General features: G+C 39.9%; 1 protein-coding gene across 1 annotated transcript in view; it reads left to right on the plus strand.

Annotated features, from left to right (window-relative positions):
• LOC121864496 (broad-complex core protein-like) overlaps window positions 1-17,234 on the plus strand; it is a 162,046-nt gene that overhangs the window by 19,591 nt on the left and 125,221 nt on the right. Inside the window, exons 2-4 of the mRNA XM_042363531.1 lie at window positions 1,447-1,629; window positions 2,287-2,475; window positions 7,933-8,502. Coding sequence (XP_042219465.1) covers window positions 1,447-1,629; window positions 2,287-2,475; window positions 7,933-8,502 — 942 coding nt within the window. The remainder of the gene's footprint in view (window positions 1-1,446; window positions 1,630-2,286; window positions 2,476-7,932; window positions 8,503-17,234) is intronic.

Consider the following 17,234-nt stretch of genomic DNA (forward strand, 5'->3'; position numbering starts at 1 on the left):
ACTCAAGATTGACAATTACAGGTACTGTACTGTAATTGAAATACAAAAATGGTTAAAGGCTTTTAATTTATATCATGAAAGAGCTGTTCAAACTATCTCAACAAATTTATGTATGAAGTTCCATTGTTGTTTGTAGACTTGACCTTTGATGCCATATAGTGTACAGTACAGTACCTGTGATGGCTACACAGTACAGAACTGGAAAAACAAAAGCATCAATTTTATGGCTCATGAGGACCACATATTTAAAGGTGTAATAAAACCCACTTTCTAGTGATATTTTTAATTACATTAAGAATTTAAGCAATCATGAATTACTGTGAATAAACATTGGTAGTACTGTAATTAGGTAACACTGTACACTGGTCATAACTTTGTCCAGATCATAATGTACTGTACTGTACTGTAGATATTTTGATGAAACAAAGTGAATATTTATTATTACCTGACAAAGTGTAAAACACTAAAATGAGGACTGTGTCAAAGTTGAAGGCCACTTCTAAAGGTCAAGTTCTGACCTGTACTGTACTGTACTTTATTTTTTTAAGATACAAAGTGATTTGAACATAAATGTGCTGTATTATTAACATTTACTGATGATTCAAAGGTTGTCATTGTATTGTGTATACTGTACACTACAGTATTAATGTTACTCTAGTTTATTTGTCATTTTCTTGAATATGATATTACTGTTGGAGTGAACTCCTCAAGGGTCCTCTCTGTGTGTGTGTGTTTTAAAAGCAGCAGCATGTAATTAATCAAATTTTTAATGGGTAAAATTTTATTAGTAACAAATTCGTAATGTTATATAAGAGCACAAGCACATTGGTGGCATTTAGAAGAATAAAAAGTCCAATATTGTGTGCTGTACTAAACTGAATTTCCATGTTGCACAATTCCAATATTTTATTCCTCAAAGAAACAGTTCAGTGCTGGCCTTACACCACCTTAAAGTAGCTTCATCTTAACTGTCGTCTGCATGTTCATTGGTTTACTAGTTGCAGTAATCAAATCGTCGTAACTGCTGTATATAGTTGGGACTTGTTGATGAGGAACAGGCTCAGTCGGTGTAGGTAAAAGTTTGTCATGTCACCCGTGGTTTGTTTACAGGAGCGGCCACACGCACTTTTAACATTTTTGTTTTACAGTCGGCTGTTTGTGTGTCAACTCTCAATAATTTGTAGATGGCTTTTAACTCGTAACATTTGGAATGTGTCAAAATTTCTGCCGTGACTTTGATCATACTGACTCCTGTACTTTATGGTTTATTCTTATACTGTATCTAGTTATTTGTTTTATCATATCCATATTTTATATATGTGTGTGTGTGCGCGCGTGTGTGTGTGCCTAGCTACATATAATTTAATTAAGGAAATGTTATATCTATCCTTATTTAAAAGCTGAAGAGGCGTATTATTTACTTCATCTCCTTCCCTTCCCCCGCAGATGGTGGAACAACACTTCTGCTTGCGGTGGAATAACTACCGCACAAACATAACAGCAGAATTTGAGACCTTGAGGGAGGGGGAGCACTTTGTGGACGTTACCTTAGCCTGTGATGGCCAACAGTTGAAGGCACACAAGGTTGTCCTCTCTGCGTGCAGTCCCTATTTCAAGGAACTTCTGCAGGTTAGTAAAGACTGTTTTGTCTTAAGCAGTGACAGGCTTTGTGTTTACTGTAATGCCAGTGTGAAGACAGATCATGCCCCCACCACACTCCTTTATCTCACCGACCATCTCTGCATAATTTTCTATACTAATATTAGTCAAATAATCTTATAAAAAATATCTTTTATGTCTACTTAATTTATATTGTGTAACTACTTTGGTGTTTGTGTTTTAAGTGTCAATTAATCTGGATAAAGAAATGTTTTTCAATAGCTTGAAGGGTAACTGATACTGATGCGTTCATTGCGTAAGATGACAATTACTTAGTGAAAATACTGTGTATAACTCAATTCAGACTTTATCATACTGTTGCTGCAACACCTGTGAATTTTGTCTTCTTTATCCCTCTTCCCATATGGTCTTTTGTATAAGGTAAATACTGTATCTTAGATGATTCAAGATAATCCAAACCAACATGATAGGTCCCACCCCACATGTAATAGTGTTAGACCTGATTAAATTTGTTTTGGTAATGGGTCAGAGGTCAAGGTCAAAAGATGACTATCGCTGAAATTACTTGCATGCATAATATCTCATGGCCGAGTTACCTGGTATTGGATATTAGCCAAACTATCTTCTCCCCTCTGTGTTGTACATAATGGCTATTTGTTCTTGCAGGGGAATCCATGCACACACCCCATCATAATATTACGTGACGTGGCCTACACACACATGAGGAGTTTGCTGGAGTTCATGTACGCAGGAGAGGTTAACATCTCTCAAGTTCAGCTGGGTGCCTTCCTACATACTGCCGAGGCTCTTAAGATCAGAGGCCTAGCAGAGTCGTCTGATGAGCGTAAAGATCACGTGAGTGGGTTGTTCCTCTCGGTAAATGAAATAGATATACTGTGCCTGTAATCTGTCAGCCAATTTTCATTTTAAACTAAACTATAAGAAAAGTTACAATGCTCCTTACAAGACAAAAAGAAAGATTTTATTCATTATAAAAAGAAATAATGTTCTTCGTATTAATTCATGCCAAGCTTTTGTTCACCTGAGGGAAAGTTGAATTGTAATTTTAACTTGTGTCCTGTGTCAGTCTATGTATTTTATTTGTGTTATCGGTGGGTGACGTCTGTGTGTGTGTTCACCCTCACTCCTTCAAAAAGATTTCTCGTCCATTCTGTCATCTCGTACCACTCCCTTTGTATATTCCATCAATAGATTTTTGTAGATTTCAAGGGCTCTGTTGCCTGCTTCTATACACAGTTTACACAGTACTGTAGTTACTGTAACACCTCTTATATATCTCTCAAGACCGGTGATTCTTTTTCAGTTGATCACGAGACTGTCCGTAATGTTGGTTTATTAGGGTTGGCATTTCATCTCATTTTTTTCTTTCCCTCCCCTCTGTCCAGGTTAAGCAAGGGGTTACAGCAATCAGAGAGAGAGTGTGTGAGCTCTTATGTTTTTAGGTGGCATCTCTACAATTCCTGAACTATCTTGTTTTAAATTACAAAACCCCTTGTGATATAAGATCTGTAGTCTTGATGGACAGGTTAGAGATGACGTATCCCTGGTGGTAGGTTTTATTTTTTTATTTTATTCCTTTGACATTTTTATATAGTGAACAATATCCCAGTAATGCCAGAATCATAACACTTCAGATTTGTAAAGCACCCGCCTTAGTATCATGTTGTGTAGTGTGATGTCTTAGGGCCAAAGTTGACAGTACGTAAACCTTTTATTTATTTATTTTTCACCCTCTTTCTTTAGTGTTGGATTTTGTGTGGTTGCCTAGTGGCCTGTTTTCGTAATCGTGTTTAGGGGCGTCATTTTCTTTTATCGACGTTGCCTCGACCAATTGTTTACACATTTAATACACATGTGACTTGTGTCCAGGCAGTATGTTGTAGCAGTGTGGCAACTATCTGTGGTTTTGTTGTTCCAGGGTTCCAGCAGATAACTTATTAATTCTTTAGTTGGTTCACTCAAAATATCAAATGCAATGCTTTATTCACTACTGCATTTTGTTCCACCATTACTTTACTTATATGGACAGGACATTCACAAAGTTTCCCTCATATTTAAGTGATTAGTTGGCTACTACGGAAGATTGGAGAAAGATGGTGATAGCGTTTTAGGGACTTTTAACGTTAAAATGTTATTACTGCGCCTCAACTAAGGTCTTTACACTGGTCCATCAACAACAGATAATTATAAGATACAACTCTTTATATGTTGAGGTTTAAATTAGGTGGAAGATACAAGAGAAGTAGTTAGAGGTGCAATAGGACCAGAGACGAGGAGGTGATACCTATGAGAGCATAAACCTGGCAGTGAGCATTATAGACAGGTGGTGGTGATGCATATAAAGAGTAAACAGTATATTTAATAGGAGGCAAAAGTGATGAAGGCTGAGAATGTTTATAGTTGCCTGGAAGAGCTGTGGCAAGTATTGTACCAGAGGAAAACTGTTCTTGACCCCGTGAATGAAGGAGAGAGTACTGTACTGTGGTAAGAATGAATACTGGTGTTAGAACTTTATGGGTAATATTCCTGTGAGAAGGGGAGGGGGGGGGGGTAAAGTATAGGGGAGGGCTTCACTTGATCATGGCAGAAGCATTGCTGAAATACTGTACTTGTAGGTGAGGTACTGCGACATTTTGCTTCAGAAATATTGTATACAGTATGTATTGATTAAACATTTGCAAGGAGTACAGTGGTTGAGAAGGAAGAAAACTGTATACAGTATTGATGTAATTATCGATATAGAGAAAGTATATGATGAGGGTGAATAAAGAAGGACGGGTGAGGGTAGTTGACCTTGTTTTGGGTAAGCTTAAGTTTACTGAAGGCTGTTGAGAAATTTTTACAATGGAAGCAGCACGTGTTGCAGAATTAATGTCGTGAGTGCAACTTGGGTGCGTGGTTAGTAGTACTTGGAGTGCTTCAAGGGTGTTTGATGTCACCCTGGTTATGTAGTGCCTTTATACAACATGGAGTTGTAGGCAAAACACAAGCAAGAATGGGTGACACTGGAATGAAATAGACATGATGAGTGAAAGCTTCCATAGCTGTTGCATGCATGTGATGCTCTATTGTTATTTGAGTCTGAGAGGATGGTAGTTTATTAGGGTGAGGGTCTAGAGAAGAATGTTAAAGGTGAATACTGGAGTAAACAAAGTTGTCTTATTAGTAGAGAAAGATTATCTCTGTAATGGTGGAAAAGTGGAGATTGTGAATGAATAATTTATGGTATTTGGAAGCCTTGTTGAATATTGATGGAAATAAAAAAGTTGAATTTAACAGCAGAGTGATGAGAAGAAGTAGGGCTCATGGAATGAGTCTTAGAGTATAGACTATACTAAGAGTTTGCCTGAAGTAATGTTTGTCCCAATCCTACTTATGAATGTGAAACTCAGGTACTTCACAGTATAGTAGTGATAGACCAAGACTGAGAACAGTAGGTATGGACAGTCTGTTGAGGGAGTTTGGAGAAGTGATAAAACGAGGGAAGAAGATTTAAGAAGAATAGAATGTGTGGGGTCAAATTCTCTGCAAGTGAAGTGAGTGAGAGCTGACCAAGATAGTTTGGTCTTATTGAGTGCATGGCAGGTGAGAGATTGTTAACCTTCTTGTGGGCTTTTGGTGCAAATGCCGTTGTTCGGCGTTCCTTGGCTGGCGCAGTCATTCCTGCTCAGCATTATCTCACACGTTCGGGTAAGGCCCCAAGAGCAGAACGCTCCTTACCGTGAGTGATAATATTGAGGTGCTAGCCACGGTCGACAGTAAACGCCCCGTTCCCGAGATAATGCACAAATTTGGAACTCTGAATTTACGGAAAGCATATCATAAGTGTGATCCACTTCATCTCAAGTGAAAGTGTGGGTCCCATACATTCTTCATAATTTTCAATGCCTAACGCACATTGCCACAGCTCTGGCTTTGAGATGGCTACACATGTTGCCACTGATACATGTTACTGTAAAAGTTGTGGGAAATTCAATTCAGTACAGTACTCTAATGTGACTTAGAAATAAAGGAAACTTATATAATTCATGCTATCCCAATGGCATGCACGACGTAGTAGCCACGCATTTCTCAAGTCAGTCTGCTGGCTGAACTTGTCCATTCTTAGTGGAGCCCATAGGATGGTTCAATGGCAGAAGGAGCTATTTTTTGTACATAAAATATGTGCTATTGCATTTTATGATGTGCTGTGCATTATTTTCATTGTTTATTATAATTAATTTTTGTGTAACATACATAATAACAAAGGATTGGAGACTATTCCCTTTTACTCATTGTAAAATCTACCTATGACATTATCATTCCTGAGAATGAAGTGGATTTTGTAAACATGTCCACTTCATTGCCAGAGGTATCCTGTACACACCCACTTAATCTCACACTGCACAGGCCATCCATGTGTACGTCGGGACTCTGACATCTTAAAAAATCTTATATGCAGCTCTAAAATCTTTAGACTTTACTACCCTACTTAACTCTACCTCTACTGACACTTTAAATGAAAGAAAAGAACAAATATTGAGAGTACAGTACAGTACAGTACAGTACAGTACAGTACTGTACTGTACTGTACTGTACTGTACTGTATATCATAAATATTATTTTTTTAATTGAACTTATTTGGTAAGAGTTTCAATAAGCCAGTCGGGTGTTAGTGTAGTCTTTTAGTTGATCTGGACGTCTCAATAACAGATTGCGTGTGAGTAACGACGTCCTGTGTGTTAATTAGTCCGGTATTGGGGCCTTTACTGTACGGGATTCTCCATGTAACCTACACATATAGGGACCAGGAAAAGTCGTTGGTTAGTGAATCAACAGTTATTGAAGCAAGTAATGCCATAAGAACATAACAAATTCAGGGTGTTAGTGACCGGCCACCCACCAAAGACTCCCTTGATACAGTTCTGTACTGCACACTGTCTAGCAAAACATAAAGGAAACGTATAAACCAAGCATAAGGAGTCTTAAATAAGTAATGTAAAGCATAAGTTGAGACTGGTAGAGACTGTCTCGGGTGACAAGTTCAAGTCTCTACCGGTCTTTGCTGGTCCGTCACCACTCTTATCACATCACATCAAGCTGACCAGCATAAGAGAAACTATCACTGGGGCATTTAGTCATGATTGATGAACACACTAAGAGCAAAGATGATAGGAATGAGTCAGGGGGTTGCACAGAGCCCTTTCGTGGCAAGAATTCGCATCACGCCACCGCCCGCCAAATTCAAAACGGCTCTACAGCTCCTCTCTCGATCGTCGAATCTCCGGGGTGTCAACAAAACTTGCGGGATATTTCCCCTATATGTAATCGTCAGTTATGTGAAGCAGCTGTTAATGGGACTTCAGTTTTCTGGGTACACCTGTATATCTTAATAAATTCCCCCAAAGTGTGCATAATGGGTACAAAAAAGACCCACTAATGCTTTGCCAAGTACTGTACTGTACTGTATTGCACTTCACTGTACACCTCATATCAAGAAACAGCAAAAGAGAATAAATTTATATTTGAAACTAAATATTATTTAATGTTGTTGACGATGAGCTGTGGGGAGGATGCTGTACACTTTTGAGAGTCTTTCATTAATGTAGGTTATATAATAGTTCTTTTATGTACAGTGTTGTTTTAATATCATAAGATGTGTTGAGTAGTTGTTGGTAGTGGTCATGGTAGTTGTTGATGGTCACTGGTGGTGGTGGTCGCTGGTAGTGGTGGTCGCTGGTGGTGGTGGTGGTCGCTGGTAGTGGTGGTCGCTGGTGGTGGTGGTGGTCGCTGGTAGTGGTGGTCGCTGGTGGTGGTGGTGGTCGCTGGTAGTGGTGGTCGCTGGTGGTGGTGGTCGCTAGTGCTGGTGGTGGTGGTGGTGGTTGCTGGTGGTCGGCTGACAAGTGGCCATGGGAGGGAGGTTACACAGCCTGTACTGGTATCTTGTGGTGGACTCAGTAGGCTGCTTGAGGTACTGTGAGTCATTAATGCTGTTAAAGTCTTAGATGCATGTTTTTCATTCAGTGGAAAATATAATGTTGGAATATAGACTGACAGTTCCTTCAGTCTCTTGTTCCAGATCACAGAGTCTGTTGCTCTGCCTCTTTTAGCTTTGTACTTTATTGTTTGTTTCCATTTAGTCTTATTTATGTTCTTTTGTAACTTTTCTGAATTTTTTCCATTACAGATTTCCATTAAAAAAAATGCTTACTATGAAGATTTGACATTTCCGGTTTGATATTTAGAGACATTGTGTAGTAGTTTATGCAGTCATTGGAACTTTTTTAACTGTGTGTTTTCTTCTTTTTCTAGGGAGGATTGAACAGCATATCTCCACTGTCAGCCTTGAAGTCATCATTAAGTGGGCTAGGAAATATAGCAATGGGTGGAATAGGTGCACCTTCCATTCTAGAGCGACCTCTTGTGCCCCAGCTTTTACCGCACCACACAGACAAACAAGGGAACCCCCTCACTACGCCACACCATTTGCCACCCCACTTGGTGCCTCCTCCCCTTTCCTTGGCAGGCGGTACCCACCCAACACCATCTCAAGGGGTGACTGGTGGCCCTCCAAGCAGCAGCAGCAGTAGTAGTAACAGCACCAGCTGTAGTGCCACGGGCTTGCCCCAAGGACCTCTTCCCCTCACAGTGGTATCTCAAGCTAGTGAGAGGCCACCCCGCCCAGAAGCACCCGAACGCACCCCTTCCCCACCCCCTCCCTTGCCACCCTGTAAACGGATTCGTTTGGAAAGGAAGAGTATTTTAGATCCTCCCCCCGAGAAGAACAACCACGGTGACTCCACCAATGGCACCGCCTCCTCCACTGTAACCACCACTCTAACCACCATGCCTCCAGAGGATCTCAGTCACACTGTGCTTAAGGTAAGAATATTTATTTATTTTTTTGAGGGTAGAATTTAGAGCTGAGATGAGGTTAGGCATACAGAGGATGGAACACAGTACAGTAAGGACAATTTTTGTTTTATTCATTCAAGGTAACTAAGGTGCAGGTTGCCCCCCAGTTGTTGCTGGTCTCTTGATACTTCACATTGAGGATTATCTGAATGTACAGGCAGTCCATCATATACAAAGCTTCAGTTTACAAGAAGTTACAGAAAAGAAATTCCCAGTGCTCTGATTTACAAATGAAAACCCTAAGGTTACAGTTTTTCTCATACAGTACAGTAAGTCCTAGCTTAACGTCTCGGTTCCATTCCCGAAAACCGCAACATTAACGGAAATAACGTGAACGGAATAAATTTTCCCCATAAGAAATAGATAAAATACGGGAGTTATGTTCCCCGACCTCCCTTGGCCCCATGAAATACATTTCATATACAGAAATTCAATGACATTTCTATAGAAAATAGTTTATATATATAGAACTAAATCATTTTATAATGTACTCACTGATGGGCGGAGGGAGTGTGTGGTGGGTAGTGGAGCGGAGGAGGAGAGTGGCGAGTCACTGAGACCCGGCGGGTGGCTCCTCCTCCCGGTTTAAAACCTCCATTTTCGTAGCAAGGCTAACGGTCTTGCATTGCTTCTTCACAACACTAGCATTGGTAGCACTTGATGGGCACTTGGAAACCATTTTGAATTGTTAGAGTACAGTACATACAGTATTAAAAGCAAAAACACTTAAACATGCACGAACGCTGTGGAAGCCTAACAAAGACCGACGAAGCTTGGGGACGCTGTGACTTTCAGCGAGTGAGAGGTAGCGAGGCAAGACGAGAGAGCGTAGCGCGGCAAAACGAGAGAGAGTGATGCACCGTAAAAAGTAGTCCGCGACGACGCTAAAAACGACGTTATATTGAGTCGTCGGGACGTTAACTGAATTATTGGCATCTAAAGAGTAGCGACGTTATAGCGAAACAACATTATCGGGGGCAGCGTTAAACAAGGACTTACTGTATTAGTAATTTTTCCAAGGTAATGAAAATATGCTGAAGTAATGACTTTTTTTTCACTACTACCAGCATTATGTTTACCACACTTTGTTATTGAGTTTACTAATAAGCCTTTAGCGTGTGATTATTATTATCTTACAATCACCTTATAACTTACTCCTCAAACTCACGCGACACTTGGCCTGTAGTAGTGTGTTAATACTGTGCTCTAACTACTCCATTACTTCTGTAGTATAAAAAAATAATTGTGATACAGGTTGCTACAGGTTGCTTTTATTTATATCAGAGGTTGTGTAATTTTCCAAGGGTTGTGGAGTGATTGAGTGGGAAATGGGTACTGTACTCTGTGCCATCATAAGATTCCAGATGAAGACGAATCTGAATCCCTTTACAACTTTGTAGAGGAAGTATTATATAAACAGGTTATACAACAGTCAGAATACAGTACTGTACAGTATAGGGTTTTTGTTTTGAGACTTTTCTGTGTTCCTAGGGTGCTGCATCTGTGTAGGAGTTGGGAAGTTGACATCTTGAGTGGATGAATGTATCCATTCCTAAGCATAAAGTTTGAGTGACACAGATCCAATAGATGAGGTCAAGTCTCTGTATCTGTTGACTTTATGGAGGCTGTGCTGGCCTTTACCTTTTCATGGAAGTTTTGAAAAGTTTCTGACGAGGCCAGTTCAAGGTTATCTTCTGAGCTGAAATTAGCTTTGGAATGATTTTTGGTGGTTAAGAAAAAGTTTTGATTTACGTTAGACAGAGTTTTAATGATTAAGGTTTGCAGAGGGACACTGGTAATAAGGTAGTGGGCTTTCCTCCGATGAAAGTTGTTCTTCTGTTTAGAAACTTTCTTATTTTACATCAGTGAGGAATATTTCAAGACAGTGAGCAAAGACTGTTGAACAACTAGTATTTATGGCTCCTTTTGTGAGGCGAGTCTTTCTGATTGTGAGACTGATGGCTCAACCTGTCAACATATGCTGCTTTTACAGTTGGAATGACTTATTATTCATGTAGGCTTTGTTTTACTCTGATATGATTGAGAAGTTTAGAGTGACTTTTATCCAGAGTCAGAAGGGTAGTTCCTTATTGTAATTGTCAGTGTGAATGGATAATTTTGATTTGGATGGGGATTTCACTCCTCCGACAGGGTGTTAATGCAATAGAAGTGTCCTCCAGCATTTTAAATTAACTGTATGAACTAAAGGAATTGTGGGTCGCCCTTTTTTCCCCTCGGTGTGAGTTATGGGGACGATTGTGATCTATATGGTGACAGTACATTAGCTGAGGCTTGTGATAATGAGTTAAGATCTTCTCAATTTTCAATTATGAGCAATCTCTAAAGAATTGTTCTAGGTGATGAGTGCACTTTCATGCTGTCAGGCATATTGCTTGAACTTTGTCAAAAAAGATTGTTTTGTTCCTGGACAAAGTGTTTCCTTTTGAATGGAAGTTGAATGAGAAATCCTTTTTGTTGAATTAGTTCTGTAGAAATGGTTCTTGTTTAGGATTTGTTTATTTCCTCCACTTCTTACCAAATCTTTTGAGATTATGAGATGTTTTGTAGAATTAGTCCTGTTAGTTCCTTTGTGACCTTTAGGAATTGGCTTCTGCTGTGTGTATCCTTTGTCCAAATCGTTCTTTGTCTTGCCACAGGTGTTGTGTTTGGAGACAGTTTACTTAAAAATTTACAATTTTATCTGGTTGAAGGTTAGAACCTCGAAACTTTGTTTTTAAATGATTTTAGTTGGGAAGTGTTTTGTAGTCTCCTGATCTTTGGTGCTTCTTACTTCCCTCTCTTGACATACACCATATCTACACAGTCCTCCAGGAAGAAGTTGTTCACCACTTTATCTTCGTCAGGATGTACATCATCCACTTTTGTGTGGAACTCTTGATTCTAAAGAAGATTCTGTATTTGGTACAACTCAAGATAACACCACATATGTACAGTACATTACAGTACCAAATTCCCATTGCTATGCAGTGGGTCAACTCTCAAAGAGTTTTGACTTGCTGACTCTAGAGGTGGGGGGGGTGGGTGAGTTTAACAATGGTGTGTGGTGGGGTAATCTGCCTCACTGAGCAGGGGGGTGTGAGAACAGCCAGTGAGGTGTGGCCAGACTCTCCTTGCAGCACCACTTGTGAAAGGGAGTAGGAATGCATTGGAGTGGTGGTGGGGGGTTGTTATTTAACTGAGATTAAGGAAAGGAAGCAGAGAGCAGTGATGGTGAACATGTGAGAAGTAAAGCTTCATGTATCATTAGCATTATTGAAGCCTCATTCTTATAATGTTTTATGGCAGCTTCTAATGATATTTTTCTTACTCCTGCAGGTATGTCATGACACACCAGAATTTTATGGGAGGTTAGAGGTAAGTGAAAACATATGTTCATTCAATTCCCTGGTTCATATATTGTGGTTATGATGATGGTGGAAAACGTGTGTGTGTGAAGGGGGAGTGATAGTACACTGTTGTTGTACTATAAGGTCAAGTGTATTAATGTGCTGCTCTTGGGGGAATAAATAAACACAAATTCACTGGCAGTGGTCAGTTTTCTGTACAGGCGCCTCTAAATTTACACGATAGTTACAGTCTTGATAATGGTCACATATCTGGGGTGGCTCTTCTTCTGTCCAACTGTTAGATAGGTTGGAATCAAAGGCATTTCGTCTTATTAACTCTCCTCCTTTAGTTGATAATCTTTCTTCCCTTTCTTTTCGCCGCAATGTTGCTTCACTCTCTCTCTTTTACAGGTACTTTAACGGGCAATGTTCGGTGGATTTGGCATCCTGTGTACCGCCGGCAAGACCGTGGGCTCGTAACACTCGTCTTGCCCGCGGTGCCCACCGTTTCTCTGTGGATGTCGGTCACACTAGAATAACCCGTTATAGTACATCCTTCTTTCCTCACACAGCCAAACTGTGGAATGCTGTGCCATCTGTGTTTCCATACTCATACAATCTGTCCCGCTTCAAAAAGCTGGTGTTCTGGCATCTTCGTGGTGTAGATTAATATAATCTTTTTCTGTTCTATTTTAAGTTTCTTTTTACTCTAATTTTTTCACCCCCTAGACCCTGTTGTGGGTCGGTGACCTGTGCCTGGGTGGGCTATTGCCCCTAAAAAAATAAATAAATAAATAAATAAATAAATAATAATAATAATAAAATAAAATAATAATAATAATAATAATAATAGTAATAATAATAATTATTATTATTAAAAAAATGCATAAATCAAGTACTGTAAAGTAAATAATGGAGATTAGGAGGTTTTGTTATTAATAAGACAGTACCCATTATTATGCCAGTATTTTACTACAGTATACTACACACCCCAGGAAATATAAAATACTCTGGGTTTGTATCACAAGCATGCTGACGGGAACATTTTCATTAGTTTGGTGTTCAATCCACGTGCTCAGTGTTCGTTCCATAATCGACCTTTGGGGCTACACGGCCTTAGATACACTGATTAATGTTCCACTCTTGGCACTCTCCTCCATCTTCTCTCTACCATCGCGAATGAGTCAGTAAAGTAGAGTTCAAGGGCACGGGTAATATCGGGTGTTTGTTCGCTTCTCTCATAACGTTTAAAACACATCCATCCGGTGCCAGGCAAACTTAAGTGACACTTTGGTGGCATGATGCAAGGGGCAAAATATGTGCAATATACAGTATGGTATAGGTACTGCAGCACTCGGTGACAATAGGCTGTATCCATGCACCGAGGCGGGAAGTTGTATACCCACGCCACACATACACGTGCTCCTCTTACGGCATTGCCACACGACTGTGCTGCCAGCCCAATAATGATGTTTGTTAATGGCCGAGTTATTCCAAACTTAAGGCCTCGTAAATTAAAAAGGTGTAAAGGGACAGTGAGCATTATTCTGTCAAACAAAGACTAAAGGTGTGTATATGTACACAAAGGTACGTCTTACTTATTAATATAACCGTGTGTGTCAGCCTCTGTAGGGGTTGAGTACAGTCTTCTGTTTATTATTTAATTTTTTTTTTGTTTTTATTGGGCACTCCCCTACATCCTTGTGTAAGGTGAAGTGCAGAAGCATTTACAGTGCCCAACAGAGAAGCATGCTAAGTTCATGCTTGCCTTATGTCTCATGAGTAATGGGAGTAGAAGCCTGAAGAGTCAAGGGCATAGAAGCCTGAAGAGTCAATGGTTTGTGTCATCAAGTTATTGGAAGCTCCAACAACTTGTCCCTGAATACAAATTCGCAACTTTCGACTTACACCAGGTACCTACTTTACTGCTAGGTGAACAGGGACTAATGGGGGCTAGGAAGCAAGTCCAAACAACTTCCACCGGCCCGGGAATCGAACCCGCGACATCTCACTTGCGAGGGCAAGAGCGGTACCACTCTACCACCAGCACCCCTATTATTTAATTAAATGGATAATAAAAGGACTTGGGATTTGAGAGAAAACTAGCTTGTTAAGAAAACTAAGAAGTTGCCCTAACTGGCACCTCTGTAGGTACCTTGCATGGTAGAGTCAACGAAGCTGCCTCGGTTAGTGAGGTCATGTGATGGTTTTTGGGTATTGTAGATATTCAGTTTAGTGTTGAACAGTTGTTAAGAGGAAAACCCCTGGAAATAACTTTTAGTATTTGTATAAGTACTATGGGAAAAATAATTGCCTTGCCAAAAGAATGTGCTGTAAAAAGGAAGAAAACTTGTAAAATAAAGCAAAAGAGTCATACAGTACTTGAAGTCTGCACTGTGGTTTTGTAAACATAAACAATTTAAGGCAACATACAGTACACCAACCAAACTTAACTTGGGGTTATTGTACATTCAGTAGGATAGGGTTTGGTGGGTTCATTTTCTCTGTCATAATTAATGGTTTATGTTCACCTCGTAGACCAAGGTGGTCAAAGAGCAGTATACAGTAAATTCCTGATTGGTGGGGACAGTGGGAGGATGGCACGAGGTCATTAGAATATAAACATGTCCCAGTAGTCAGCTGCATCACCCTCATGGGTCAGATTTGATTCATACAGTATTCTGCCTTTACTGTTTGTGGTGTTTTAATATGATACCTGTATAGTGCACTGTACCGCTGGATGGTAGTTACACTTGATTCTTTGATTGTTTTGAATTTTAATCAATAATCGTTAAGGTAGCATCGTTATATGATTTGAACATCGGCAGCATATTTTTATTAAACGAGACTTTATGTTGGGGAAGGAGATTGGGAGGCATGGTGACCTGGTGGAGTTACTGAACCAAGTACACACTCAACAAAAACTTCTCCAACACCTGGGCACGATGGATGAGTGAATCAGCAGAATGGGGCTTGTCATCTGGGAATGGTTTCAGATTCTTCGTTCATTTTTCAGATTGTACAGTGCTTATAGCGTTGGAGAAGTTTTGGTGAGTGTACAGTACAGCAGTAGTAAAGGGTACCTGGAGTAATGAATTGTTGTTTGATGTAACTAATTATACAGTAAATGTTTGTGTGTGTTAATAAATTGAGGTGAGGAAAAAGAACGTAACGAAAAGATTAAACAAACGACTGAGAGAAGTGGCCACATGTAAAGTAAATGATGGCATCTGGTGAGGAGTTGAAGAGGTGTAGTGGACACAAGAAAAACAAAGAGAGATGAAAGGTTGGTAGACAAGAGAAGGGTTTTGAATGTCAGTTGTAAGTAAAGAATGACACAAGAAGGAAGATGTAGAGAAAGATTAGAAGGAAAGTTGGAGAATTTAGTGGAAATGTAATAGAAAGAATGACTGGAAAATGGGGGAAAGTTTGTCATGTGAAGAGAAGCTGCTGCCCTGGAGGGAATTGAATAGGGTGACAAAACCAAGAGAACAAGTGAAAATGGCAGCTAAGAAAGACAGGGTCAATAGTGTTACAGGAAAATAAGGAAGTGGTGCCAGATAGGGAGGATAGTTTGAAAAGTTTGCTAAATATAATAGGAAAGTTGGAGAGAAGTATCATCTTTTGGACATAAGAGATTGAATATTGAGGGTAGGAGATGGAATAGTGACGTAAGCTCGGGCTATGTGTGGCAAGAGGTAGCGAAGGATTTAGAAGAGATTGTGTATTGTATCTCGGAAGAAAATTAAGACATTGTAGAAGTTGTTATAGAGGAATAAGATGGCAGCAAAACAGAGGGTAATGTACTGTACTGTATTAGGGAAAGAGCAGTGTGGGTTGAGATGGAGGTGCAGATGTGTGTAGATCAAGTGTTTGTTAAAAAAAAAAAAATCTGTGGAGGGGAAGAATTTATTTGTACTGTAAAAGTTATGAAAAATGATATGACAGAATAGTAAAGCCATGTGTAAGTATTGAACTGTGGGATAAGTGAAAAGTTATTGGTAGTCATCCACGGTTTTAGTTTAGAGAGTGAAGCAAGTGTTGAGTGTTGCCATGGATGAGGAAGTAAAATAGGTAGGTGAAGACAAGGATGTATGGAGGAGGGTGTAAGGGACGGTGAGGTGAGACAGGTGCTCTTTCTTAATGATATTCCTCGTGTATTTCAAGACAATTTACAGATGTTAGTGAATTTATACAAGGAGAAAGATGGTATCAAGTGTAAACAAAAGTAAAATGATGAAAATAAGTAGAGGAAGGAAACATGAATTTACAGTTAGTTTGTATGGGTGTTAAGGGAAGAAGTGCAGTGTTATATATATGTCATACAGGACTGGATACATCAACAAATGGAGTGGTGTGTGATGAGTCGAACCACAAGGATAGTGAGAGGAAAGATTATCAGGTGCATTGAGAGAGAGAGAGAGAAAAGTGTAACAAAGATGAGAATACAAGCAGGAGTCCGTGAACCAGCATTATTGTCCAGTACAGGTGTGAGTTATGACCCCTGGATGTAAGAGAAAGGAGTGAATTATATATGACATCCTTGAGAGTAGTACAGAGTTTAGAAGGAATAGAAGAGAATCATCAGCAGTATTGTTTTGTGGTCATTTTCCACACTTGCTCGGGTTAGAGAATGAAATACAGAAACAAGGAGATGTAGAAGTGAAACAAGTGTTGGGTAGACAGTGGATCTGGGTCTGCTTAGATGTTGATGTAGGGAGAAGTCTTGTTGTGTTAGATTGTACCACTCACACAGTGGTGTACGTGTAAACATTTTGTGTGCCATTAACACAGTGACCAGACAGACCTTGTTGGGTTTAATGTTAACAACCACAAGATAATGAAGCTGTAGAAGTGGCGGCCACCGGGTTCTTTTAGCCTGTGATGTCTCGGGATATGTTACTGTATAATCTGACTTGTTTATACTGTACAGGAACATGATTCAAATACTGTAGTGGCTCTATGGGAAATAAATGTTGTGCTTCTTCCATTCCCTTCAGAGTTCTCCACTAAGTAAGACGGTCACCGCTCGTCTTACTTAGTGGATGGGTGGAGGTAGAGTAGACCACGTGGGTTACCCTTATTTTGATCGGTTCCTGTTTATTGTGCTGTGATTCTGGACTTACTTCCCTTGGTAAATGAGTACTGTACTTCTCTGCTTCAGCTCTATGGCCAGGGTTGTTTCCTGTTATGCTGGTCATGTTTCGGAAGTCTTGTAAGGTCAGAGGACTCTTGATCATAGGAGAATGTTTGACTAGTGCTGGGGTTATGTCCAGTTTGTTTAAGGTTCAAGGGGGTGTAGTATTTCCACTTGGCTTTTGGACGTTCAGAGAGTGTAAGACAAGGAAGGAT

This window comes from Homarus americanus, unplaced genomic scaffold (assembly GCF_018991925.1).
Source record: "Homarus americanus isolate GMGI-L3 unplaced genomic scaffold, GMGI_Hamer_2.0 scaffold25860, whole genome shotgun sequence".
NCBI lineage: Eukaryota > Metazoa > Arthropoda > Malacostraca > Decapoda > Nephropidae > Homarus > Homarus americanus.